At 53.5% G+C, this 25,743-nt stretch overlaps 8 protein-coding genes across 8 annotated transcripts; 5 read left to right on the forward strand and 3 right to left on the reverse strand.

Moving 5' to 3' along the window:
• Positions 1-1,592: 1,592 nt before the first annotated feature.
• Positions 1,593-3,644, forward strand: T310_2544 (Amino-acid permease; the record flags this gene model as incomplete). Its single annotated transcript, XM_013474636.1, has 8 exons — positions 1,593-1,763; positions 1,829-2,229; positions 2,284-2,399; positions 2,451-2,628; positions 2,821-2,994; positions 3,049-3,378; positions 3,428-3,499; positions 3,548-3,644. The coding sequence occupies 8 exons, from the start codon at positions 1,593-1,595 to the stop codon at positions 3,642-3,644; spliced, it is 1,539 nt and encodes a 512-aa protein (XP_013330090.1).
• A 1,146-nt stretch (positions 3,645-4,790) lies between these two features.
• Positions 4,791-8,862, reverse strand: T310_2545 (ABC efflux transporter; the record flags this gene model as incomplete). The annotated part of the gene is made up of 4 exons (XM_013474637.1): positions 4,791-5,469; positions 5,528-6,713; positions 6,746-8,083; positions 8,151-8,862. The coding sequence occupies 4 exons, from the start codon at positions 8,860-8,862 to the stop codon at positions 4,791-4,793; spliced, it is 3,915 nt and encodes a 1,304-aa protein (XP_013330091.1).
• Positions 8,863-10,696: 1,834 nt separating this feature from the next.
• Positions 10,697-13,564, reverse strand: T310_2546 (C6 transcription factor OefC; the record flags this gene model as incomplete). Its single annotated transcript, XM_013474638.1, has 3 exons — positions 10,697-11,895; positions 11,956-12,791; positions 12,987-13,564. The coding sequence occupies 3 exons, from the start codon at positions 13,562-13,564 to the stop codon at positions 10,697-10,699; spliced, it is 2,613 nt and encodes an 870-aa protein (XP_013330092.1).
• Positions 13,565-14,053: 489 nt separating this feature from the next.
• On the forward strand, positions 14,054-14,933 carry T310_2547 (uncharacterized protein; the record flags this gene model as incomplete). Its single annotated transcript, XM_013474639.1, has 6 exons — positions 14,054-14,102; positions 14,187-14,269; positions 14,354-14,379; positions 14,535-14,573; positions 14,630-14,834; positions 14,880-14,933. 6 exons carry the CDS (start codon positions 14,054-14,056, stop codon positions 14,931-14,933), a joined length of 456 nt encoding a protein of 151 aa, XP_013330093.1.
• A 651-nt stretch (positions 14,934-15,584) lies between these two features.
• On the reverse strand, positions 15,585-16,515 carry T310_2548 (uncharacterized protein; the record flags this gene model as incomplete). The annotated part of the gene is made up of 5 exons (XM_013474640.1): positions 15,585-15,678; positions 15,772-15,812; positions 15,856-16,093; positions 16,224-16,237; positions 16,486-16,515. 5 exons carry the CDS (start codon positions 16,513-16,515, stop codon positions 15,585-15,587), a joined length of 417 nt encoding a protein of 138 aa, XP_013330094.1.
• A 1,700-nt stretch (positions 16,516-18,215) lies between these two features.
• T310_2549 (uncharacterized protein) lies at positions 18,216-19,700 on the forward strand (the record flags this gene model as incomplete). Its single annotated transcript, XM_013474641.1, has 2 exons — positions 18,216-18,766; positions 18,845-19,700. The coding sequence occupies 2 exons, from the start codon at positions 18,216-18,218 to the stop codon at positions 19,698-19,700; spliced, it is 1,407 nt and encodes a 468-aa protein (XP_013330095.1).
• Positions 19,701-20,640: 940 nt separating this feature from the next.
• T310_2550 (endo-beta-1,4-glucanase) lies at positions 20,641-21,876 on the forward strand (the record flags this gene model as incomplete). Its single annotated transcript, XM_013474642.1, has 1 exon — positions 20,641-21,876. One exon carries the CDS (start codon positions 20,641-20,643, stop codon positions 21,874-21,876), a length of 1,236 nt encoding a protein of 411 aa, XP_013330096.1.
• A 1,143-nt stretch (positions 21,877-23,019) lies between these two features.
• On the forward strand, positions 23,020-25,201 carry T310_2551 (Succinate dehydrogenase (ubiquinone); the record flags this gene model as incomplete). The annotated part of the gene is made up of 4 exons (XM_013474643.1): positions 23,020-23,076; positions 23,287-23,403; positions 23,460-23,810; positions 23,873-25,201. 4 exons carry the CDS (start codon positions 23,020-23,022, stop codon positions 25,199-25,201), a joined length of 1,854 nt encoding a protein of 617 aa, XP_013330097.1.
• Positions 25,202-25,743: the final 542 nt, after the last annotated feature.

A 25,743-nucleotide genomic window follows, 5' to 3' on the forward strand; every position in this document is an offset into this window, starting at 1 on the left:
TCTACCCTAATCTACCTAGCCTGGAGTCAGATAGAAGCGCCAAGTGGTCTGTGCACACACTCTTTAATATATTGCTCATCTCACCGATCTTTCTTGTCGCAGCAGAACCGCTGTGCACGACCTAGGGAACTGACACCCAAGGCGATTTGATTTCGAGATATCGCGTCATCGCTATCTAGACTGCGGTGGGCAGGCAGGGATGTGGGGAACAGGCGCGGCGAGGGGCGATCGATCCGGGAAAACGATGTTCCCAGAGCCCCGCACTGGCAGCAGGAGAGCAGCAGCCCGAGATAGCTGCCGTTATCGTCGTATCTCTGGTTCATCGAGAGCCAATCAAAGGAGCAAGTGGTGGATTGCATGCCTGTGATACCTCGACGTCGGCTGCATGGATGATGGAGGGGCCAGGCTGGAAGGGCCCAGGACAAGGCAGGTATCATCGTGTACAGTACAGGAAAGAGCTTTCGGCACGTCTGGGTCACTGGGTGTGCGGCCCGTGCCTTCCCACACCGCCAGGCGCGCACCTTCCGACCCACCGATTGCCTTCCTAGGGAGGTACCGACGAGTAGACTGCCGACCGCAGGAAGGAGCGTTCGAGGGCTGCTGCTGAGGTGCCTGGGCGGGCAGGAGCTACCCACCAGGCATCGGGCGTTGCGAATTAATAAATAAACTAACCGTCCGGAATTCGGGCTGCCTGCACACAATGCTGTCTAGTCGCAACTGCCACCATCCGTCCCCTCGACGCATCGAGTCCCTGCACCTAACATGTGCATGCCTTCTCCCTGCCTTCTGCACTGCTTGGTCGCAATCCTGATCCCGCTCCGTTCCCTCCCGATCGCTGAGCGGCACCCAGGGCGCTTGGTGTGACCTGCTTGAACTCGCGCTCGTCCTCCCCACCACCGAAGCCATCGAGAAATCACGGCAACGCGTTCCTTTGCAAGATCGTTCTTCAGCCTCATCGGGCCAGTTGGAAGCGGCCCTGTACGTGCCCGAGAACGGAACTCGACGTGCATTGCATGGAAGCAATCCATCGCCCAACAAAGTGGGTCTCCTCGAACGTTAACAAACCGCAGGCGCTGACCAGAGCATTGGGAACACATTAAGGCATATCACCGTCTGTCAACCTCATCGCTCTGCCCTGCTCCCAATTGGTGGCCTTTGGTCCGTTACCCCGTCGTGGCGGCCCTGGGATCCGCTATCTGCCAGAAAACCCAATTGCTCATGGTTTTAGGCTTTGCTGAAGCTAGCCAGAGAGAAATTTGTTTTCGAGCACTCGCACTCCCGCCTGCTCCTTCGCCTATCTCACCAATGGCCTGAGAAGTCCCTGTTGAGTGACACAATCGGCCTTGTTGTTCAGCGGGGCTAGCTCCACCGCTTGTGCTTAGATGTAATTCCGGAACGTTGACCGGTTGCTCGGCCTGCTGCAGATCTGTCCAACCATCCCTCCTCCCTGACGATGTAGGTGGGCATTTTTAGTATTTCTTCCGGGGACCTCCCAAGGTCCCCTCTTCGTGTCAATAGATTTCTTTCCCGCGATATCGACACCGTGCGCTCGTTGTACGGTCTTCAGCTGTGCCCTGATGTGGTGAGCGACCATGGATCTAACGTCAACATCGCAGTCCACCACGAAGGACAAGCCTGCCAAGAAGAAGGAAGAAGACCCCAAGGCCCCTGTCAAGGGCGCATCGCGTTCGAGCTCTGCGCCTGCCATGGCGACGATTCAGGATGATGACGAACGGTTGTTGGCCCGCATCGGCTATAAACAAGTATGCCCGGTACATGCGCTCAACCTTTCGAGGGACAATTTGACTGAGATGATATATGATTTCAGGAATTGAGACGCGAATTTTCCAAGTGGTCTACAGTTTCGTATGCGATATCCATCCTGGGCGTACTCGGGTCCGTCCCGGCGACTTTCGCGTCTCCGTTGGCGGCTGGGGGGCCTGCCACCGCAGTGTGGTGCTGGTTCATCGGGTCGTGTATGGCCATGTGCATTGGCAGTTCCGTGGCAGAGCTAGTGTCTGCTTATCCTACCGCTGGAGGCATGTACTTCGTCACTAAACATGTCGTGCCCGAGGACCAAGTGGCAATCTTCGCTTGGGTTCAGGGTTGGTGCAACCTCCTGGGCCAGACAGCTGGAGTATCAAGTGTCGCGTACACGGTCAGCCAGATGCTACTGGCGTGCGTCAGTATGAATTCAACCTTCAAGGATGGACAGTATTCGTACTCGCCGTAAGTTCTGAACGCCTTCCATTTGATATGTGGTTATGATGCTCATTCGGACAGGACTGCGCTGGAGACGGTTCTTGTGTCGATCGGATTGCTGTGCGTCATGGGCGTCATCTGTTCCCTCACGACGAAGAGTCTGCACAGAATCGTTCTGTGGTTTGCACCCATCAACAGTATGATTTATCTATATGGTTTGCGGGAAGCAGACTAACATTCCTAAATAGTTCTGGCCTCGATAGGCATTTGTGCGGCGATTTTGCTATTGACGCCAGAGAAGCAATCCGCGAAGTGGGTTTTCACCAATGTGACCGACGGATCTGGCTGGGGCTCCAAGGTCTTTTCTTTTCTCCTTGGCTTCCTCTCGGTGGCTTGGACGATGACCGATTATGATGGAACGACACAGTACGTTTTCTTCCGAACCGGGGCAGACTCGAACTAATCCTTCGAACAAAGCATGTCAGAAGAAACCCACGATGCGGCCATCCGAGGGCCGGTGGCGATCCGGGTTGCGGTCCTTGTCTCCGGCATCTTTGGCTGGATGCTCACTGTGTCGATGTGTTTTTGTATCAATGACCTGGATGCGATCTTGAATAGCCCGACCGGTATGCCAGCGGCACAGATCTTTCTCAATGCCGGTGGCCGAAAAGGAGGAACCATCATGTGGTTCTTTGTCATTCTCGTTCAGTTCTTTACCGGTTGCTCTGCCATGTTGGCAGACACGAGAATGGCCTATGCCTTTGCCCGTGATGAGGCACTCCCGTTTTCCAAGTAATTAGGACCTTCCATATGACGTGTTCTGAGAAAGTCGCTGATCTTTCGAAGCGTCCTTGCCAAAGTGAACCAATACACGCATACCCCGGTCAACGCCGTGTGGTTCGTGGTGTTCTTCAGTATCTGTCTAAATTGCATCGCCATCGGATCGACCGAGACGGCCACAGCGATTTTCAACATCACAGCGCCGGCGCTTGATGTGTCGTACATCTCGGTGATTCTGGCCCATCAGCTCTACAAGCACCGCGTGAGATTCATCGAGGGGCCATTCACGCTGGGGAGATGGGGGACGCCGATCAACATTATTTCTATTACCTGGGTCATCTTCATCAGCGTCGTTCTCTTCTTCCCTCCAACACAACCGGTGACACCGGCGAACATGTGAGTTGAATGGATGATGTATGTGGATGGGATTCGCTGACACAGTCAGGAACTACGCTGTTTGTGTGGCCGCGTTTATTGCCATCTTTTCGCTGTCGTGGTGGTGGCTGTCAGCTCGAAGGTAAGGTCATTGACATTTGTAGAGGCTATCCATCTGATTGGGACACAGGAAGTATACTGGTCCTCGCACGAAGGATCTCATCGAAGCGATCAGGACGGAAGACTACGAGGAAATCTACGACCCACCCAACAATTTCGAAGTGTGATCGATATTGACTCGATGACGGCCGTCTCGATGTGATTGCTGATGGATACCCTTCCATTTAGATTTTTTTTTCAGTGGGATTTATTATAGACGGTATGGCGTTGAGTAAGGGAAACGTCTGGCTCTAAATAAAGCAAATGTAATAGATAATCGATTAATTGGTATACGATAGAGACAAATCAGTTAGAATTGAAGGAATTTAGCAAGAAAACTAATAATCGAGTAATTTACGACCACAGGAATACGCTCGTGCAACTAACCAGCCGATGTTGATACCGCAAGATCAATTGCTAGAACTTTTCCATAATATAATTCCCAACCCACGTCCGGACGACTTAAAGTTAGTGGACCTCCCAGGAACCTGGATCAGGAACAAGCATTTATTTATTTAACACTTTATCATTTATTTATTTATATTTTGCAGTCAGATAGATGCCAATGCTTAATGCGGTATTGCATTGCTATGAAGGATGAGCCATGAGATGATGGAGGATGGATCCTCCGAAATACGTACGTACTGTATGTATACAGTACAGTACAGGGGAAAATGGAATATCCATACCCAAAAAGTCACGGGCATCCCATGTGACTGGAGATGGAACCTCCATGCTTTCCATCATCAAAGGTCCTTCCATCGTGGATGCCGCATCATACCGCGACAATAGATAAGTAAATTGCTTAAGTAGTAGTGTTGTCCTGCATACATAGGGCTTAACTGAGGGTAACAAGTATGGAACAAGGTTAAACTACCTACCTACCTAGGTTGTTTTTTTTTTTGGCCGCTTTCCTAAAATTTACGGAGTATCAGATTCAGGTGGTCTTCAATTGAAGTAGGTCCTTGAATTTAGGTAATGTCCATAGGACCTAGTCAGACTGTCAGTCAGTGAGTGGCCCACCAGCACCAGCAGAGTTTCGGCAAAACAGTGAGCTGTTATTATTAAGTGGATGGATGTCGAGTACTACTGTACTGTACAGTACATTAGGTATGTGGTACATGCACTGCATTGGATACTCTGCTGATAAAAGAATATATTCTAATATAAATGCAACCCAATTAAATACTAAGAAATATGTAAATAGATCAACAACTGCATATATATATCCACACTCATCAGGACAATGTTCAATCCATAGAAGTCTTACATTTCTATTTATTTATCGCCTCAGCCATCGGCGCAAAGTCTTGACGCGATCCCAGACGCCGTGACAGCGCACCGCTTTGACCAGCCCATACGCCACCAGCCGATACGCGACCGTCGTAACCCCCAGCGCCAGCACGTTCAGCGCCGCGTTCTTGTCCAGATTGTACAGCTGCAGCACCTGCTGCCCCGTCTCGATCGGGCAGTGCCCGTCCGGCAGCCGCTCCGCCGCCGTGCACGTGAAGTGCTGGTTGCGCATCGAGTACGGCGCCAGGTTGGCGACCGAGTACTTGATGGGCGACAGGTGGTTCAGCGCCTGCAGCACGCCGTTCACGTTCAGGCTCATGATGCCGCCCAGGATCGTCGAGATGGACAGCAGCACCGACGTCACGTTCACCGAAAACCCCACGTGGTCGAAGAGCGTGCAGAACATGATCCCTACCGACTCGCCGCTGTTGATGATGCAGAAGCAGTTGAACGCGCTGACGAACAGCATCAGCGGCGTCCGCTCCATGTTCACCGCGTACGCCGCTATCACCCCAAACACGAGCGACGACGCGATCTCGAACGGTACTTCGAGTGTCGTGTACTGCAGGATGAACGTCTCCGCCGAATAGCAGTTGTCGGCCTCTTCCCGGTAGAACACATCCCGCTCGGGAGGATAAACGGCAATGTTTTGAAGCATGCCTAATCAATCAACTTAGTAAACATCAACAGGTCGATCTACTACTAGATCTATACTCACCAATAAAGTAGAGGGCCGCGAATTCTTGGATGAACCCCATCCGCGACTGCACCGCAGGATAGTCGTTCTTGAGCGGCGCAAAAAACAGCGCCATGATGATCGATATCCCAATGATCTGCGACGTCCGCGCCATGATCAGCGGCGGCTGCCGGAAGAAATTGATCGCGGACCGGTGCAGCACCAGCGGAAACGTCACCCGGAACGGGTGCATCTGCTTCTTCAGACTCCCCAGCTCCGCCGGCGTCGCGATGTGGGACGTCTGCCGACTCAGCTCCATCGGCACCTTTTCCCAACTGGAGATCAGATGCTGCACCTTCTTCCGCGTTACCGCCTCCCGATCTGCCTGCTGGAGATCGACCGTGATCAGGTCCAGGGCAAAATCCGCCGGATTCGTCTGCCTCGGGCACTCGTATCCCAACGACCCAAAGTACTTGATCATGTCCGCCCCCTTCCCCGCATACACCGGATAGCCTCCCCGGGCAAGCAGCAGCAGGTTCGAAAAATGATGGAAGATGTCGGACCGTGACTGATGGATCGTCATGATCAGCGTCCGGCCCTCCGCAGCCAGTCCCTTCAGAACATCCATAATCGACGTCGCCGTAAACGCATCCAGACCCGAAGTCGGCTCGTCCAGGAGCAGGATCTTGGGGTCCGTCAAGATCTGGATTGCGATGGTGACCCGCCGCTTCTCGCCGCCGCTGATGCCTTTGATCAGGTCGCTTCCGATCAGGTTGTCCGCGCAATCCTTGAGACCCATCTTCAGCAGGATTTCCTCCGCCCGTCGATTCTTCTCCTCCTGCGACATCCACCTCGGAAGCCGCAGTCCCGCCGCGAATCGCAGGCTCTCGCGCACCGTCAGCGACGGCATCAGCGCATCGTCGTCCTGCGTGACGAACGACGTGACCGATCGAATGACGCTTTCCGACGGAATGGCCCCGTTGTACGTCATGGTCCCGCTGAGTCGGTACTGGGTGCTCGCTGATCCGTGCAGCCTCCGGGCGATCGAGTTCAGAAGCGACGTCTTGCCGCACCCCGAAGGACCCATGATCACGTTCAGCTCTCCCGGGTGGAACTGTGTGGTGATCGGTCTCAAGATCGGAATCGTGCGAGATGGCCGCCCTGGCAGAGCCCTTTTCTTGATCTCCAGGGCATAGTTGTCGAGAGAGATGGTCACTCGGCGGACGTCCTGTGTGGGATGTGCCGTGATCTTTTCCTTACCGGCCTTGACATCGCCCTCCGACTTGCGAGCCTGCGCAATCCCCATGGCAAACCGGTTATACTGCAACAGGAGGCCTGCCAGCAAATAGAACCCAATGACATAGCCAACCAGGATGACGCATGGCCTCCATATCCAGTTCGACGGGAAGCCGAGACTTTCCATGATAAAGATGCCCGTGTACTCCTTGCATGCCGGGTCCAATGGGTTCGTCGAATACGGACAGTCGTAGAACTGCCCATATGGCGGGCCATTAACGCCGATGAATTCGTTCGCACAGAGAGCACCGAAGATGTAAAACGTGTAAGCCGTCCATTTCAGCCACCTGACGTAGACGGGGATCTGATTCGTCTGGACAAAGTAGCCGCAGGCAAAGCTTTGGAGGGTGAAGGACAGATTGGCGACAAGACCGGCTCCCGGGAAGCTTCTCGAGACCCCGACTCCCACCGCGGCAAACGTGACGGCGATGTAGTGCGTCAGCAGATTCAGGCCCAAGAAGACGAAGAACGTGGAGGCTTCCAGTCGAAAGCCCACCATGAAATAGAAAATCACCGCAAAGAGGATCGGAACGGGGAGATCCTCCAGCAGCAGGCGAGCGGCTCGCCGGCTGAGGAGGAAGCCGGGAACACTGACCACGCCCTCTGATCGCTCCCGATCGAACAGCTGGATGTCGATGGTCAGACGGAAGGTTTCGTAGGTAAGAACCAGGTAGCCGTTGAGACTGCTTGCGGTGTACAGGCTTCCTTCACGAGAGCGGATTCCTGCCAAACTCTTATCGAGCTGCAGGAAGATCCATCCGTTGATAACAGCCATGCCAATGGCCTCGAGAAGACTGCCTGCAACGCCCATGGGGTCACGGAGGGTCGTTTTGAAAGTTCGCGACGTCAGGACCTGGAATTCTCGACTGAAAGGAACCTTCTTCAACACCGTCTCATCCGTATTCTGACGATTTTCGCTTGTGTCGGCGGTGTTCTGCGTCTTTTCCTCGTCACCTAGCGCTTCCTCCGACCGGGCCTTCCAGGATTGCTTCAGGAAGTCGACCCGGGCGAGAGACGCGTTCTCGAGGTCCACCGAACGGTTGTCGATGGCGGCCAGATCGATCAAGAATTCGGCGGGATTGACAAAGGGCGGCAGCACGTAGCCGCACTGTTCAAAATAGGGCAACGACTCCGACACCGGTCCGCTGTAGAGAGCCGATCCGCGCGACAGCAGAATGACGTTGTCGAAGAGATTCCAGATCTCGGAGCGAGGCGCGTGGATCGACACAATTACAGTGCGACCCTTCTGAGCAAGTCCTTTCAAGGTTCTGATAATCTGATAGGCACTCGTGGCATCCAATCCTGTCTCACGTCAATAATGACGTCCTTGACCTGGCGACCGCCCCAATTTCCATCAGCAGAATCATACCTGTCGTCGGTTCATCACAAAATAAGACGGACGGATTAGCCAACATCTGCACGCCGATGCTGGTGCGTCTCTTCTCCCCACCGCTGCAGCCCTTGTGGGCACTGCTCCCGATTCGCGTGTCGGCGCATTCTTTCAGTCCCAGTTCCATGATGACCTGCTCGACGATGGCCCGGCGTTCAGCGCGGGTCATGGGCGGGGGCAGACGCAGATCGGCCGAATATTGCAGGGTTTCCCTCACTGTCAGGGTCGGGATGAGGACGTCCTGCTGCATGACATAGGCGCTGCGGACATGCGACATGTTGGGATCGCCGTTGAAGGTGGTGGAACCGGAGACCTTCAGTCTGGCAGATTCCATCCTGCCGGCCATCATGTTCAGCAACGAGGTCTTGCCCGAACCGCTGCTTCCAATGATCGCTGTCAGAGTGCCGGGGCGCATGCTGGCGCTGACGCCGTCCAAGATGGTCTTGAAGGCCTGGTCCTCCGGCTCTTTTCGTCCCCGGAGACGATTCCATATCTGCACCGGAGAGGCCTGCCACCACGGCGGCGTGGTGTCGATCTGCACGGTCAAGTTCCTGACCTGGACATGGACGGGGTTGACGGCGCGAAAGGACAGGCCGGCGGAAGCCTTGTCATCGCCATTCTGGACTGGATCCGGCGTGGCCAACGCCAGATCCTGTTTATCCACGACCTCGGACAGCTTGTCTTCGTCCATGAGGGAGCGAAGTCAACGTTCGATGAAGAACCCCATAGCCATGATGGATGGATGAAGTCAGAAATGGGCCTGGGCGGGCCGAGATGGGGGGAGGGACCGTCCATGGGTTTTAATCTAATTGACTAGGCTGTTTAGTTAGTTTCGTTCTTGCACTGGGGCAGCGATCTACCTGTACTCCGTAACTACTCCGGACTGGCAGCCAAGTGGTTCGGAAATCGGAGACTGCGAGCCGACGCTGCAGGATATTATTATTAGCGACCCTGGTCGATAACACAGCTCGTTTTCCTCGGAAAGGCCGGTGATTCGTGGCCACGCAGGATGACATGATTCCTGAGGCTTCAGAGACTGCACCACGCGTGGCCATGTGGGGATGGTGGCCCGTCGGTTGCATCTTCGCTTATTTAGCGATGGCGTCGGCCGGCAGTCGGGACCACGACAGCCCTGTCTAGTTTCCAATCATCCAGAATAAATAATTGCTGGATGGTTATTGTCTCGATCCATTCTAGTTGCGGCGATGTCTTCTAGAAAAAAAAAGAAAGAAACTTGCCGATCGTTGACCAAGAATCGCGGAGGAAATTAATTCCCTTGCGTTGGTCCGGTCCGCCACGTGACAGTCCCTGGTTCCAGCATTGACCAAATCGGGCAGTCCTTGGAGTGCGGGCAAACTTTAAAGCATTAATTATGACAAGCATAACATTGTACAATCAGCATATCTAATACTTCTATGTATCGGACTGTGCAGGATATATTCCAATATCAACGTTACACTCGGCAAGCTGGTTGTTGCACAGATTGTGGGCGGTGAACTGTACATGTCGAATCCCATTGTCTACCGATGGATCTAATCAATCAGTATTAATATGGCTACAAAGACTGCCAAGCGAGTGCATATGCATTTCATTGTTCCCTTTCACTCCTCCAGCTTTGTGACTCATCATCGCTGGCTTACTCCGTACGCAGTCTGTCTGTCTGCTTACTTGCCTGCCTTATACGACTGGCACAATGTCATTAATCACATCTGATATAGCACAGTACAGCACAGTATGTACACTACACGCAGTACATACAGTACATACAATACATACATCGCTGCATTTGACTTCATCGAGCCTGCCTAAAGAACATCGTCTGGTGGATGAGGTTGGAAGGAGCAACCGGCCCTGGACCAATCAACTGACAGGCCCAATCCACCCAGCCAACCGGATGAAACTGGTCTGACTGCTCCGCAAGTTGCGCCTCTCTCAGTGAGACCAGGCAGTATCACAATGGAAGTTACCTAACATTACATGGCAACCAACGCTTAACTGCCCCCATGCATGGATGAAAAATACAAGGAAAATGAAAAAGGAAACAAAGGAAACAAAGGAAAGGGGGGGAAAGAGAGAAGGTACAGGAAAGAAATGCAAAGCAGAACTGATCCCACAAAGGATCTCCTGCATGGGATGATGCAACAGCAAGAACAAAGAAACAGGCATTCCCGCCAAAGATCGTCTTGGCCAGGTGCCCTTTCGAGTGCCGTTTCTTTTTCCCTTTTTTTTTTCTTTTTTGGATTCTGCATTTTTGAAGCTTTCCTCCAACCCCTGATGGAAAAACGAAAAATTCGCCATGCAGACGCCCCTCCCTTGCCAACTTGGTATTTAACACACCCACTCAAAACCCAGACAATCCCTTTCCAATGCTTTTTTGAACCCTCGAAGCATCACCTTTTGCATGCCACACATCAATACCCAAAAAAAACGCCCCGACCGATATCTCCAAAAGGGTGATATAATGATATATAATGAACAAGTGACAAAGAAGTGATAATCCAACCATATATCCATCCCCATCACGTTCACGTGATCAGGAAGTCCATGTTCATGTCGCTGATGATCTTCTCCCAGTCCCAGCTGTCTTCCATCTTCGTATCCATCACCTCCCAGACCCGCTCCACCACTCTCAGGGCCGGCTCGATGTTGCGCAGATTGGAGTATGCCTGGAGATCGTCGAATCCTTTCCTGATCCGTTCCCGCTGGCGAAGCTCAAAGGCGGAGCACCCCAGCAGGAACAGAGGCATCAGCATGACGCTGTAGGCTCCCGCGTCGAGTGGCAGCATGTCCAGATACTTCAGCGCATCATCCACCACCTGAGCAATCTTCTCGCTGGGCCGGGATGGCCGAATGGTCCGATACAGATACACCCACGTCGACTGCCGGTAAAGTTGAGCCGCGAACCAATTGGGGGTCTCGGGCGGATAGGACGGCTTCCAGGCTCGCAGGGCCGAGTCGATCGCGACCGCCTCGCTCAAGGTCTGGTAATCGACGGCCGGCTCATAGCCTTCATTGTAGCGCTGTCGGATCCGATCCCGCAATTTCGTGATGCCCGAGATATAGCTGAAAAGGCCGTCAAAGATCCCCAGCAAGGCCCCGGCTTGCGCGTGGGGCACAAAGTCCGGCAGGCGCAGGTCCCCGGTCAGGTCGAGAGGCCGGCGATCGAGCGAGGTGATCGAGTTGGACACATCGTGATACTGGAAGAATTCGATAATGAACTGGCGGAATTTCTCATTCCGCGGCCGTTGCGTGACGAGGAGGTACCGAGCGGCATCCATGTGGGACCGATATTCCCCGCTGGTCTCTCCCTCACAGATCGTGTTGAGGCACAGAGCTAGCGTCGACGCGATGATCGGATCGTCAATCAGCAGCTGCTCTTCGGAACTCTCCATCTTGGCCGATGCAGCGTTGATGCTCTCTCGCAGATCGGTGATCGCACGATCGAAATGATAGTGCTTTCGTTCTTTGAGCCGGGGTTCCGGGTCGCGGGCAGACAGATGAGACCCCGACAGGCACATCAGCGAGTGCATCAGGCCGCGGTGCTGGGTCGCCATCGGAAGAAGGATCTCCTTGAACGGATTGGAGTCGTCGTTGATCAGCGTCAAGACGCGACTGAAGTCGTAGACGAAATGGTCGAGGAACCGGCGATCGATGTCGGTTTCGATCCCATCGATCAGGAATGGGAGCCCCCGGGGTAGAGCCGTCAACGAGTTTCTCCGGGCCGCTGAGAGACATGACCGTTAATAAATGGAAAAAGGTCTTCAAATAGGCCAGGATGCCATACCATCTTCCATCTTCTGCTTGCCGCTCTTCCAGATCTCCTTGGGCGGATATCCTTCGCAGACGACAGCATTCTTCTGGCAATTCAGACAGGAGGGCTTGGTCTCGTCGCATTTCTTCTTCCTCCGTCGACAGGTGATGCACCCGGTCTTGGAGCGACCCTTGGCCACCTTGACCTGGCCTTCCGGAGCTGGCAGCGGGTGTTTTCGTGGTCGTCCTCGTTTCCGAGGAAGGTTGACGGGAATTCCCGCCGCGGTCGTCGTGGTCGTTGTCGCGGGGTTCTCCTCTTCCACCGCCTTGGACGGCACTAACCCCCCCGCCTCCTCCTCGATCTCCTCAATCTTGGGGATCACTGTCTCTGGGGATGCCGGGTCAGCCGAATCGTTGGCGGTGACCAGGGTAAAGCTGAATGTCGCGCTTGCGGAAGAGGCGGCGGTGGGTTCGGATTGCCGTCGCATTCTGTCGGCAACTTTGGTGGTCGTGAGAGAGATGGTTGACCGGGACTGCGGTTCCTGGGACCAGAGCGGCAGGTCCTCGGGGGCATCGTCTGTGGTGACACTGGCAACGTGAGACTGGCTGTCGTCGGAGGACGAGGGCGATTCAACGGCGATGGAGTTGAAAGCCGGCGAGTTCAGACGAAACGGACCGAGCCCATGGCTACCAGAGTCCAGCGCGGATGGCGGCGTGGGCACCGAGGCGGGCTGGTTCTGCATGGACAACATCGATATGGCCCAGCATCCGGCAGGATGAGCGAGGCAGGCTCGAGGAAGCGATAGTGAGGACTTTAGAGGGATGGGGGAAAAAAGAAGAAAAGCGAGCGCAGTTGGGGGTTGCCGGTGCCTGCAGCAGCAGCAGTACGGCGTGTCGGGCGGGGAAGCCTAAGTCAGCAAGCAAGCAACAGATGACTAGCGTCCGCGACGGAGACGGCCGGCCGGGGGGCAGATGAACAGTTTTGTAGTGTCGTCCTAGACTCTGAAATGGGTATCGCAGAGGGCCAATCTCGAGCGTAGATCGCGCCGGTTAGGCTCGACGCACGAGCCGGGCGGACGCAGGCCTCTGAGACTCAGGGCCAGACGTGCCAATCCTCGCGAGGCAAGGTGGTTGAGCAAAGTTAACGCTCCTCCATGTCGCCCACTGTCACTGTCAGTGGTGCAGGGTCGCACAGCGTCGTGTCGCTGCTTGGACGCTAAATTGGCATGCGGGGGAGCCGAGCACGGCACCGTCGCGCGGCCAGCCCGCTGATTCGCCGGGCCGCAGACGAGGAGATCGGCCTGCAGAGCAGCAGAGCAGCAGCAGAGCATGGGCCATCGCCAAGTCGCCGCCCAAGAGGGGCCAATCTGGCTGCTAGAAAGCGAGCCAGGCTGGCCAGCTCGAAGTCGTAAGAAGTCGTAAGTAGTACGCCGACGGAACAAGCAGAGGAAATTCTCCCAGTGGCTCCTGCCTGTTCTGACAGCCTCGCGTGGGCAGCCTGCCGGGGAGGAATGTATGGGGAAGGCACGGTCGGAGGTCGCCGCCCAAGACACACGAGGCAGGAGCGCATAACCGGCAAACGGCAAGAGCAGCCGGCCGTATTCAGTACTCCGTATAATTTGTCGTGTGGTCATGCCATGCATGCTGTGCAGCAAGCGGGTCGCCAACCAACCCCCTCATGCGCCCCAGACGCCCCCCGAGCTGCCATTCCTCCTGGACCAGGCCCGAATCCCGATCCTGCTGACGACTTGCCAAGTTGCCGCCTTTCCGGCTGCGTTTTTCCCTTCCTTTTTTTTCTTTTCTCCTTCTTTTTGACTTTGGCGTGACCCACTGTTCCTGCCAGGCTGCCTCTCAGGTAGTCTCACTGTCTCAGCCCTTCAGAGTTTTCGTATTCTGATCTCCCTTCACGCGACACACCAGTCCCACCCAGGATGATGGATGACCTCGGGAACGTCTGGCAGACTCGAACACGATAAATCCTTCACGAACCCCAGCTGATCGACAGACCCTGATCCGCAGGACATCGTCAGCCTTCAATTCATCTTCTCCAAAAGATGTAATCCCTCAGTATCCACTCACGCGATCCATGGTACTCTGCCGCGCCGTGCCGCCCTTTCAAACCGTGGAACAGGATGGACCTGTGGATGCACTGGACGAGATCCTCCAGCCAAGAAGTCACGAGTACGCGCGTACGGCGTACCCAACGCAGTAAAATTCCAGTCATAGTAGTCATCCTGATTCTACGTCAGGCTCTTGTTGGGGCAGGGCATATCCTGCCAGAATCAGAATACTTGAGACGGGCGCTGATCCTCCACAGCTCGAGTGCAAGTTCGCAAGTCAACTACTCCGTAAGCGAGCCTTCATTCTTCCCCACACGGAGGGAACCAGGTGGCAGACATAATCCAGACGAAGTATTGCTACAGCACCAATAGGTAGAGGTTTTTAGGATCTTCCCCAGGTATGCTGCCACTGAATCCACCGTGGAATGTGCAGGCAGATGAGGCGTCATCGCTGACGTGCTCGACAGAATATCGTGGGCTGTCGTACGTGTCGACACATGACAGCAGAAGCAGAACTAATAATAAGAATAAATAATACGAAAGACGAGTCTAGAGTAAAGGCTGACCAAGGACTAACCAACTACTCCGTATGGTAAAAACCTCCCCCTCTTCTACCTCTTTTCTTCTTCTTAATAAATAACCTCCTAGCTCCTTTCAGGAAGTCTTCGAAAAAAAAAGCAACCATGCTCCCCACACTCCACCATTCCTCCTTTTGTCGCACCTAGTCATGCACTCCGCATCTTACCCCCCATATAGACTATACTCCATCCTGGAGAGCCTATCAGTATTGCCGCATCGCGATAGTCACGCGAAATGCAATGCTGCACGGAGAAAAGTCTGGAGTAAGTCTGGAGTAAGTAATAGCGCGTATGGAGTAGGTATAGTGTAGTTCGTACAGAGTAACTCCGTCCAGTTAACAGGACTGGACTGGCCGCCGCCCTGTGCTGTGTGAGGTCAGCCTGTGTGACCCCCACACCAAAACGGAGTACGAAGTAATTAATGGACCCTGGTGGCTGCACTGGCTGCGCTCCAGTCTCCAGCCAGCCTCTACGGAGTAGACTAGTCGAGCAGCACTCGAGCAGCACTCGAGCTAGCATCTCGAGTATTAGTTTTTGTTTAAGTCGAATGTCACGCCCAGTTCGGCGGGACCCGTCACCCGTCAGACTCAGCCTAGAGTACCAGGTAGGGTCCGTACTCCGTACTCTGTCTAAGAACAGGCCAGTGGCAATGTAACGAGACGAGACGAGATCCCTCATCCCTCATCCCTGGCAAGGGGCTCAGCTCAACAGCCTCAGCTCAGCTGAGAAGTGCGTACAGTACGTATGTACGTACACCTATGGAAAACTCTGGAAAAGGAAGTTGTAGCATAGTCCCGTCTTGGACCTGACAACACTCAGACTCAGACGCAGTCAAGACTGTCAAAACTCTCAGGGCACTGCTAATAATACTGTTGGACTCGTACAGTACAGGTGGCGTGACCAACCAGATCGAATAGAATACCTACCTAGTGTTGCCGGATAACCCAATGGGGAAAGCCGGCTGGAATTGGGTAGGTGAAGTCACGCCACCAGTTTGCTTGTACTGTTCCTTGCCTTTTATTTAATTATGAAGTTGATTCTAGCATCCTTAAAGGCATAGTGCTCCGTATAGTATAGTCCAGCAGGGCAGGACTCGTGCTACTGCACTGCCTCTCAGTCCTATTTTATTTTATTCTATTTTCCTCTTCTGATGAGATTATTTATTTAATAGCTAGCTAGCTACCTAGGTAGCTGCTGATGACAGCGCCGTACCTGGTCCAGGACTCCAGCACTGTTATATTATTACTGTGGCCCTGTGGGAATAATCCACAAGCGAACGATTCAAATCCTACGGACAAGCCCGGATCCGTGCCACTGTGCCACTGTGCCAGTGCCCAGTGCCCACTGCCGGGCTGCCCAGGCTGGGACCGCTGGGTCCTGGCAGCGGCAGCGCCGCAGTGGGCAGGTCGCACTAATCTCAGCTCCAGTCCGTGCCGGCCCGTCCGTCCGTCCGCGTCCGCGATCACTGGATCCTGCCGCCAAGGGTCCAGACGGGTCTTCCCGAGCGAGGAGCGAGCATGACCTCATAGAGTACCTACAGAGTATTCTTATTGTTAACCAGTACTCTGTACGGAGTATAGAGTAATAAAGTATTCTCAAGTGCGTGATGAAGATGATGCTTTCTCACATGACCGGCTGACCTGGTCTTAATTAATCGTACCTACCTTAGATACTTTATCTGCCCAGGGTAACTATCTCAAACTCTAGATCTTTCTCTCCAATGGAATAACATTCGCCTGTAGTAGAAATAAATATTACTAGCCTGTGGAAGGTAATAATAACCTTCCAAGGCTCATGCTGCGTCGCGTTGTGTTGGGTTGGGTTGGGTTGGAAAGTTGAGAATTGGACGGATGGGATGGGAGTCGGGACTCAGGGAGGGTCCAGTCTGTATCCCTGATCCTGGTCCTGGTCCTGGTCCACACTCACGTCTACTCCGTACGGTCTGCCATGGGCCATCTTTTAAATCTAGTGGACCTGCGACCGCGTGGTGTCGACTGGAGCTGGTTATGCATTATTGCCGACACGATCGGGCTAAATAAGAGCCCGACGATGGCAGTGCATGACATCCGTCTCTCTACGTACGGAGTACGGACTAGGTATCTATCTCTCGGCTTGCCTCAGCCCGAGGACGAGGAGGGGATAGTGAGAAAGAAAGAAGAATTTTTTAATACATATCGGCTATTGATATTTGCCCAGAGCGCAGACTCAGATAGAGTTAATAGTTAGGTACCTATAGGTGTATCTTGGATTTTTTTTTCTGTTTCAAGAGCTGCACGCATTGACGTACCCTTCATTATTATTGCCTAGGAGTAATACTCTGTACGGAGGAGTGCCTAGTTTGCAGCTTTGCTTAATTACAGTGATTAAATTAAATTAATGAGGATCTATAACCATGCATACTATAGACTATCATAGTTCAAGAAGATAGTACAGTAATACACGAAAAGGCTCGCTGGACGACTTGCTAGCTGGTGCCAGCACCTCATCCATTAGGATAGTTCCATCGACGCCAGGATGGCCGCTAGTTGCATATACTCTACATGTACTGTATGTGCATACACATCTGGGCAGCAATCAGCCATTGACACGGCGCTGGGGTTCGATGGTGCCTGACGAGTTGGTTTCCTAATTATTCATTTATTTATGTAATGTACTGTATGTTTGCATGTACTGTGCATAGATAATTATAATCTCATTTTATGCACGTCTGCAGTTAAGGTATATATCTTCGTCTACTAGCAGTCATCTCTGTAAGCCTCCATTCGCCTACACGTGATAGACAGGTGTAACACTTTGCAAGGAATATATTGGAAGAACGATGGAGAGCCATATTAATAAGGAATACTGTCCATAAATGTCAGTAATAAGCCCACCAGGAAAAGGATGGAATTAGATATCTGGATAGGAGGTAAGATAGGTACTCCTTCATCCATCTAGACAGACTCTCGTGGATCAGTAGTACCTCGATTATCATAGACTAAATTAATGCAGATGAAACGTAAGAATGGCGCTCGATGTTAAGTGTAAAAGCCTCAACGGATATGTAACACATTACCTATAGTCTCTGCCTATATCTGCCTATATCTACCTTGGGTATGTAGTACAAGGTACAGCCTAGCCAGGCGGTGACGTAACTCCTCCGCATTGTTGTTAGGTACCTAGATAGTTAGGCATCAGGTCCATGACATACAACGTCGTGTAACCATCTACCATTGAGAGGTGGTTACACAGGCAAGATATAAATAACTTTAGGTGTCTAGATGATCTCCCTGACATATTTTGTCCTGACTGAATTGACTGCTAACAAATCAGCTCAATTATTGTATTGAGGTACGCAAATGTCTATGTAATGGATATATAAATCGAATCAATGGATAAATCGTAGATAACTCGCATATGAATGTTGCTCGCTGCGGTATTTCTTTGCCAAGCAATCCTCTGGTTGGTTCCGCTGTCTTGGCTTGCACATCCCCCGCATTCTATTCGCCCGGAATGTACCCCCAGCTGAACCAGCTCAGCTGTCCAGCTGGGCTGCCTGGGCATACCTCATCGCTTGTCATCGCTTGTCATCCCTTGGCAGAGCAAATCCGACAATGCTGACCTGAGACCTCATGTGTGACCAAATGTCCTCGCCAAAGCAAAGCTGAATGCTCGCCATGATCCTCTCCGCCAGGGAGATTGCTCCGTTCGAGCTGGGACACAATGACACCGACGTCATCATCAACGGGGTCCACTTCAACCGCACCGCCCTCGGCGCCTTCAACTACACCCTCTACTCCAATGGCACCCTGTCCAATGGAAGCCACTGCTGGCTGGCGTTCGATATCTTCCAGCCGCGCATGGACCTGAACGGCACCTTTCTCAATGCCACCTCCTGCTACACCCCCATCATCGATCTGCAGGACCATGGCAAGGTCGGCATTGCGTTCGCGGCCATGTTCGCCGTCTCCATTCTCTTCACGCTGCTGAACCTGCGCAAGCACGGCAAGACTTTCTTGCCTCCGGAGAAGAGATGGAAGGCCGTCAGTCGTCGGTGGGTGTGGTACTGGCTGTTGGTTGTCGCCGTCTGCGGTGTCATAAGCGGCTTTATGAGTGTCGATGTTGATCGCGACTATCTGCAGAGTTTGCCACTTATCCTGCAGAGCTTGTTCTACTATTTGATGCTGCCTTCGGTGATGGCCGCTGTATGGGAAGGAGTCCGACATTGGTAATTTACTCCTCCCTCCCTCCCTCCCTCTCTCTCTCTGTTTGCTTCTCTCTGTTTACTCTGTTCTGACCCATGTAGGGGCTCGTGGCAAGAACGCCAGATCTTTGACCGGAATCCCGCCTTATTGCCTGCAGAAACTACCCGCGAAGCCCAGGAATTCTGGGTGCCGCTCGTGTTCTACACCTTTGCGTGGATCAATTTCTTCCTGGCAATTCCTCGAAGCTGGACGCCCATCGAGCTGCAAAGAAGCCCGGAGCAGCAAGACGCCCACGCCAAACCAACAGCCACTGACGCTCGATTCAAGGCGGCCGGTTTCATGGCTCTCGGAGGGTGGCTCGTCATCTGTTACAGTCTGGCACACAGCCTCTATCGCTACCGTCGACCTCCCGCTGGCTTCCGTTGCGGATTGTTTTACTTATGTGCAGCTCCGGCCAAGTTCAAGCTCGTCATCGGCATCCTGGCCGTCAAGATTGCATATGCCATTGCATCCGCCTTTGAGTGGTCCATTTCCCCGTTCAAGTACAACGCCAACTCTGGCTGGATCTACGGGCTGGGTTACACGCCCGCGTTGCTCATCATCATCATCTTTAATATCTTTGGTCACGAGGAGCCGAACGAAGACCAGGCCTTGATGGCGCAACGGGAGGAACGGAGCCGTCTTCAGGATATGCAGCTTGAGCTGGAGTCCCAGCAGCCTAGCTGGTGGAGGAAGATGCGTTCGAGCGGAAGACTCAAGGCATTTGCGGCGGAGATGGGAATGAGTCGCCCGCAGCGCAACGATCTGGAAATGAGCGACATGGGCCCGCGCTACACAGACGAGGATCGCAAGGACGGTAAAGAGATGGAGGTGACTGCTATAGGAAGCGGTGCGTCCTCGACGGTTGGGATTTCGAGCAACAGTGGCCAGGCGAGTACATCATCGACACAAAAGTGAAGATCACGTATAACAATATCCACCTTTTAATTTAATCTTGGTCTAATGAGGGGGAGGCGCTATTTTGATGTTGTTTTGGTTTGAATTGACAAGAAATAATAGCTGTAGGGCAGAGCAATTAATGTTCTAGAAGTCAATAGCGACAGAGAGTACATTTTATATATAAGATACCCAGTGTACGCAATCTCCAGTAGTACTACTACGTAGAAAAGCGGTCAAAGATACCTGAGATTAATTGAAGATAAGCCATTACCTAGGTAGGCAACTATGTAAGAATGTACCTGATCGTCACGTGATGTCATTGAACCATGTCTCACTCTCGGATCGGACTGTTCCAAATCCATGTTGCATCGCTGCAGGTACCGAGGTTCCAGAGTTTAATTATCCTTCACAAACCATACAAGTCGAAGAACAAAGCGGACAGCATGTCTTTCCAGCTGATATTAGCAGGCATTGATCAGGTATTATCCTGTGTATGGGCGGTATCAGGACTCTTAGCAGGCATACATACGGAGTACTCTGTATACTATGAAGACGGCAGGCAGGGCCAGGTCAGGTCAGGTCGTGAGTGACTTTTTTTCTTTTTTCTTTTCTTTTCTTTTCTTCAGCCCCTCAGGCACTGATCATCACCGGGCGGAGTACTCCGTTTAAGTATAGTTTACAGAACCATGATCATCGCTGCCGTTACATCAACTGAGATGGTCTGCCGATCCCGCCAATCATCACCTGACAAAGTCATTTCGCCCCGAAGCCTAACTAACGCCATGACTCTTGAGACGTGAACCACGGTCGTTGACTTTCATTGTTCTGATCGATGGCATTGGCATTGATGGTGGAAGTAAGATATGAACTCGACGTGCGGCTAGTTTTGCTCACTTGTCTTTAATATCCTCACATCTCCTTGCTGGAATTTGGTACAGTATTTATTCTGTACTGTACTATGATGCATTTCTTTAATCTGTTCTTAGGACTGGCCCTGCCAGCCCTGGCCCAACTGCACACCTCGTCCCGATGGATTCTCGACTCCAACAACCAGCGCGTCAAGCTCCGCTGCGTCAACTGGGCCGGCCACATGGAGGTCAACATCCCCGAGGGGCTGCACCACCAGTCCATCGACACGATCAGCAGCTGGATCGCCAGCAACGGGTTCAACTGCGTGCGCCTGACGTACTCGATCGACATGGCGCTGAACCCGTCTGTCAAGGTGGCCGACTCGTTCGTCGCGGCGGCCGGTGCGGCAGGCGTGAATGAGTCGGCCATGACGACGCTCTACCACCAGGCTCTGGCAAAGAACCCGTTCCTGGCGGACGCGACGAGACTGGACGTCTTCGCCTCGGTCATCGACACCCTCCACAGCAAGGGCGTGAGCACGATCCTCGATAACCACGTTTCGCACGCGAGCTGGTGCTGCAACCTCACCGACGGCAACGGCTGGTGGGACACCGCGCAGGGGTACAACGACTGGAACAGCCGGTACTTCAACACGACGCTCTGGCTCGACGGGCTGCAGGCCATGGCCACCTTTGCCAGGTCGCACGCGGGGGTGGTTGGCATGTCGATCCGGAACGAGCTGCGCGCGTTCCCGCTGTTGCAGGACCTGAACAACCACGACGACTGGTACGAATACGTGGTGCAGGGCGCCGAGACGGTGCACGCCGCGAATCCGGACGTGCTGGTCATCATCGGCGGTGTGAGTTCGGCAACGGACCTGTCGTACATCGCGGACCGGCCGCTGGACGTGTCGGCGTGGGCCGGCAAGCACGTGTGGGAGTTCCACGCGTACTCGTTCACGGTCACGTATCCGAACCCGACGGGGTCGTGCGAGGTGGCATCGGCGCTGTACGGGCACTTTATCGGGTATCTGCTGACGCAGAACGAGACGTACACAGCGCCGGTGCTGCTGTCCGAGTTCGGGGTCGGGATGACAGGCGGGCCGGCGAACAACTGGGGCTTGTCGGACGGCGACCACGCGTACCTGCAGTGTCTGGTGCAGTACATGGAGTCCAACGACGCCGAGTGGGCGGTGTGGGCGGTGCAGGGCAGCTACTACGTGCGGGATTCCATCGTGGACTACGACGAGGACTACGGGCTGCTGACGCACGACTGGAGCGAGTGGCGGAATCCGGCGTTTCCGGGGATGTTGGGCAAGATGTGGAATGTGACGCAGGGGCCGTAAACATATATATAGGTATATAGTGTAGTATATAGGTAGATTCGTACGTTCGATGATGAGATAGGGATGTATCGAAGTCTCTTCATGAAATCAATTTCGCAAGCCATATCTAGATAGGTAATTTCTATAAGCTGCTGCTTCAGTCAAGACTACAACTTAATCACCTAGATAAATATATGTACTGTGCAAAGGAGTCTCCACGCTCACCAGACCAATACTGTATAATAGTATTAAAAGTAAAGAAAAAAAAAGCAAGAAAAAAAACTGATTTCTACAAGAAGGGGTCTATATCGACTCGACTCACTCAGAGTATATATAGCTGGCTACATATTCCATATTTTTAATGATAGATATATCTTAGGTATCAGCGTAGAAACTTGGTCTTTACAGACTAAATTATTTTGCCTTTTAGGTATCACGACCTGTCAGTCAGATTACTATCCATCCTCTCTGTCTGGGTCTTCATTATTCAGTACTACTTCCTGAACAATACTATTAATATTCCTACAGAGTATTCTTGTACTCCGTAATATTGTCATTGCCTGAACAGGTAAGTACGGAGTAAGTTATCCGTGAAACTCCACTAATCCAAAAAAGGAAATATAGATCGGCATCCTTTCCGAGATTACTCCGTATTTTGCGGGGAAAGAAAACTGAAAGAAAGATTAGCCAACCTGCCGTCGAGTAACTAGTTAACTATTATTAATTACCTAATTACTGGTCATGATAAGCGGTGTGCGAAAGGAAGGAATACGGAATAAATCCAGCACCGGGCATACATACGGACGGAATATTTCATACAGAGTAAACATGGATTGAGTGGTTGAATGACAGGGTAGGTATTCTTTGCGAGAAGAGAATAATAAAATAAAAAATAAGATGTGATTGATAAGACGAGGGAGGGATGTGTCTTTCTTCTTTACCTGTGTCCGTTTAACCTAGTATGTACAGTACATATAGTACATACATACTGTTAAAGTACATACATATTGTTAAAGTACATACATACTGTTAAAGTACATACATACGTACAGTACAGACCTGGGAGTACGTACTGTAGGATCACTCGAAATCAACCACCCCCCCTCGGGAGGGGCACATCTCCTCGAAACAAGCCAACCTCGGCTAAGGACGACGTTCTCGAGAATGCACCGTTTAGCCGCGGGCTGCATTTCCGAGAGGACTCCCCTCTTCCATCTTTACGTACGTGCTCTGTCCAGCATGCTGTTGCACACCAGCTGACATGCCTCTTGCAATGCGCTCTTTCGTACGGATCAGCGCAAAGAATATACGATTCTTCTCCTCGCGATATCCGCCTGCTTCCACGAGACGATGGTTCGCGACGAGGAGGCTGTCTGATATCCCGATTTTTGACCATCGCTATGAGTAGGATATCTCTGACCACGCGGACAGTCATCCCGTGCTAATGCTTCTTTCAGTGCCATCGTCGTCGGAGCAGGAGGCGCCGGCCTGCGCGCGGCAGTTGGTCTGGCAGAAACAGGACTGGAGACGGCGTGCATCACGAAGCTGGTATCTAGTAGACTCCTACGCTATCTGTCTATGTCTACTTATACTGATTGCTACAGTTCCCCACCAGATCGCACACGGTCGCCGCACAAGGCGGCATCAACGCCGCCCTGGGCAACATGACGCGCGACGACTACCGCTGGCACATGTACGACACGGTCAAAGGCTCCGACTGGCTGGGCGACCAGGATGCCATCCACTACATGACGCGCGAGGCGCCCCGGGCCGTGTACGAGCTCGAGCAGTACGGCATGGCCTTTTCGCGCACGGCGGACGGCAAGATCTACCAGAGGGCGCTTGGAGGACAGAGCCTGGACTATGGCAGAGGAGGCCAGGCGTATCGCACGGCTTGTGCGGCGGATCGTACGGGACATGCTATGCTGCATACGCTGTATGGGCAGGCTTTGAAAGTATCCTTCCTAGAATTCCTTCCTAGAATTCCTCCGGAAAGGCATATTGCTAACGCAGCTAGAATAACACGCAATTCTTCATCGAGTACTTTGCCCTCGACCTCCTCATGGTCGACGGCGCCTGCGTCGGCGTCATCTGCCTGTCCCTGGAGGACGGCACGCTGCACCGCTTCTTCGCGCGCAACACGATCCTGGCCACAGGGGGCTATGGACGCGCGTACTTCTCGTGCACGTCCGCGCACACGTCGACCGGCGACGGCAATGCCATGGTCGCGCGGGCCGGCCTCCCGAACCAGGACATGGAGTTCGTGCAATTCCACCCCTCGGGCATCTATGGCGCCGGCGTCCTGATCACCGAGGGCGCGCGCGGAGAGGGTGGTTTCCTCGTCAACGCCCACGGCGAGCGCTTCATGGAGCGCTACGCCCCCACGGCCAAAGACCTGGCCAGCCGTGACGTGGTCTCGCGGGCGATGAACCTCGAGATCCGCGAGGGACGCGGCTGTGGACCGGACAAAGACCACGTCTACCTCCAGCTGTCGCATCTGCCGCGCGAGCTGATCCTGGAGCGGCTGCCGGGCATCGTGGAGACGGCGTCCATCTTCGCAGGGATTGACATCACGCGCGACCCGATCCCAGTGCTCCCGACGGTGCACTACTGCATGGGCGGCATCCCGACGAACTACAAGGGCCAGGTGCTGACCGTCTCGCCGGCCACAGGCGAGGAGCGGACGGTGCCCGGTCTGTATGCCGCCGGAGAAGCAGCCTGCGTCAGCGTCCACGGCGCCAACCGCCTGGGGGCGAACTCGCTGCTCGACATCGTCGTGTTCGGCCGCGCCTGCGCCAGCCACATCGCAGAGAACAACGAGCGAGGCATGCCGCTGCACGGCTCTTCGCCGCCGCCGGCGGAAATCGGCCACGAGTCGATCGCGGAGATGGAGCGCATCCGGACGGCGGACGGCGACGTGCTGACGGCACAGCTGAGGCAGGACCTGCAGCGGACGATGCAGAACGACGTCGCCGTGTTCCGGACAGCGAGCAGCCTCGAGGCCGGCAAGGCCAAGCTGCGGGAGGTGGATGAGCAGTTCGTCACCCGTCTGGCGACGCGCGACCGCAGCCTGATCTGGAACTCGGATCTGGTCGAAACGCTGGAGCTGCGCAATCTGCTGACGTGCGCGGCGCAGACGGCCTGCAGCGCGGCCGCCCGCACAGAGAGCCGCGGCAGCCATGCGCGCGAGGACTTTCCTGAGCGTGACGATGTGCACTGGTTGAAGCACAGCCTGACATGGCAGCGAGGAGCGACGGAGAAGGTCGAGATCGGGTATCGGCCGGTCATCATGACGACGCTGGACGACGAGTGTCCGCCTGTGGCGCCGATGAAGAGGAGTTACTAGGCAGGTAGGCAGGCAGACTATGCAGATGTCAAACAAACTGGGGCACAATAGAAAAACCTAGGTTATCTAGTGAACCCCTGGTATGAATGATAGCTGCCAGGTTGACAGCAGATTGTCTGGAAGAAGATCAAAAAACGATATATACCTCAACTCTTGCACTATTAATCCAGCAGAGTTGTATACAACAGACTCCAAAAAAAAAAAGAAAAAAAGAAAGAAAAAGAAATCACCATAATAACCAAAAACTCCTCTTTACTATATTGTCGTTCCCATCCATCCTGAAGAAAGAAGAACACCAAAATCAGCACCTACAAAAAACACGTCTTTTTAACGCGTCATTCAACTCAGAGAGGCCCCTAGGCCCCGAGAAACCACCATGGAACCCCCCGATCTCCATGGTGGTGGTGTTATTCACGCGTCACCCCCGGCAAACGGCCACGCGGCAAGCCAGCTCACGGAGATCCTGGAGGTACCAGACACCCCAACCCCAAGCCGATGGAATATTCCAGGGCCCCTAGGGCTGGTTATGAATGAGACCGAGC

This window comes from Rasamsonia emersonii, assembly GCF_000968595.1.
Source record: "Rasamsonia emersonii CBS 393.64 chromosome Unknown ctg1118621760031, whole genome shotgun sequence".
Taxonomy (NCBI): Eukaryota; Fungi; Ascomycota; class Eurotiomycetes; order Eurotiales; family Trichocomaceae; genus Rasamsonia; species Rasamsonia emersonii.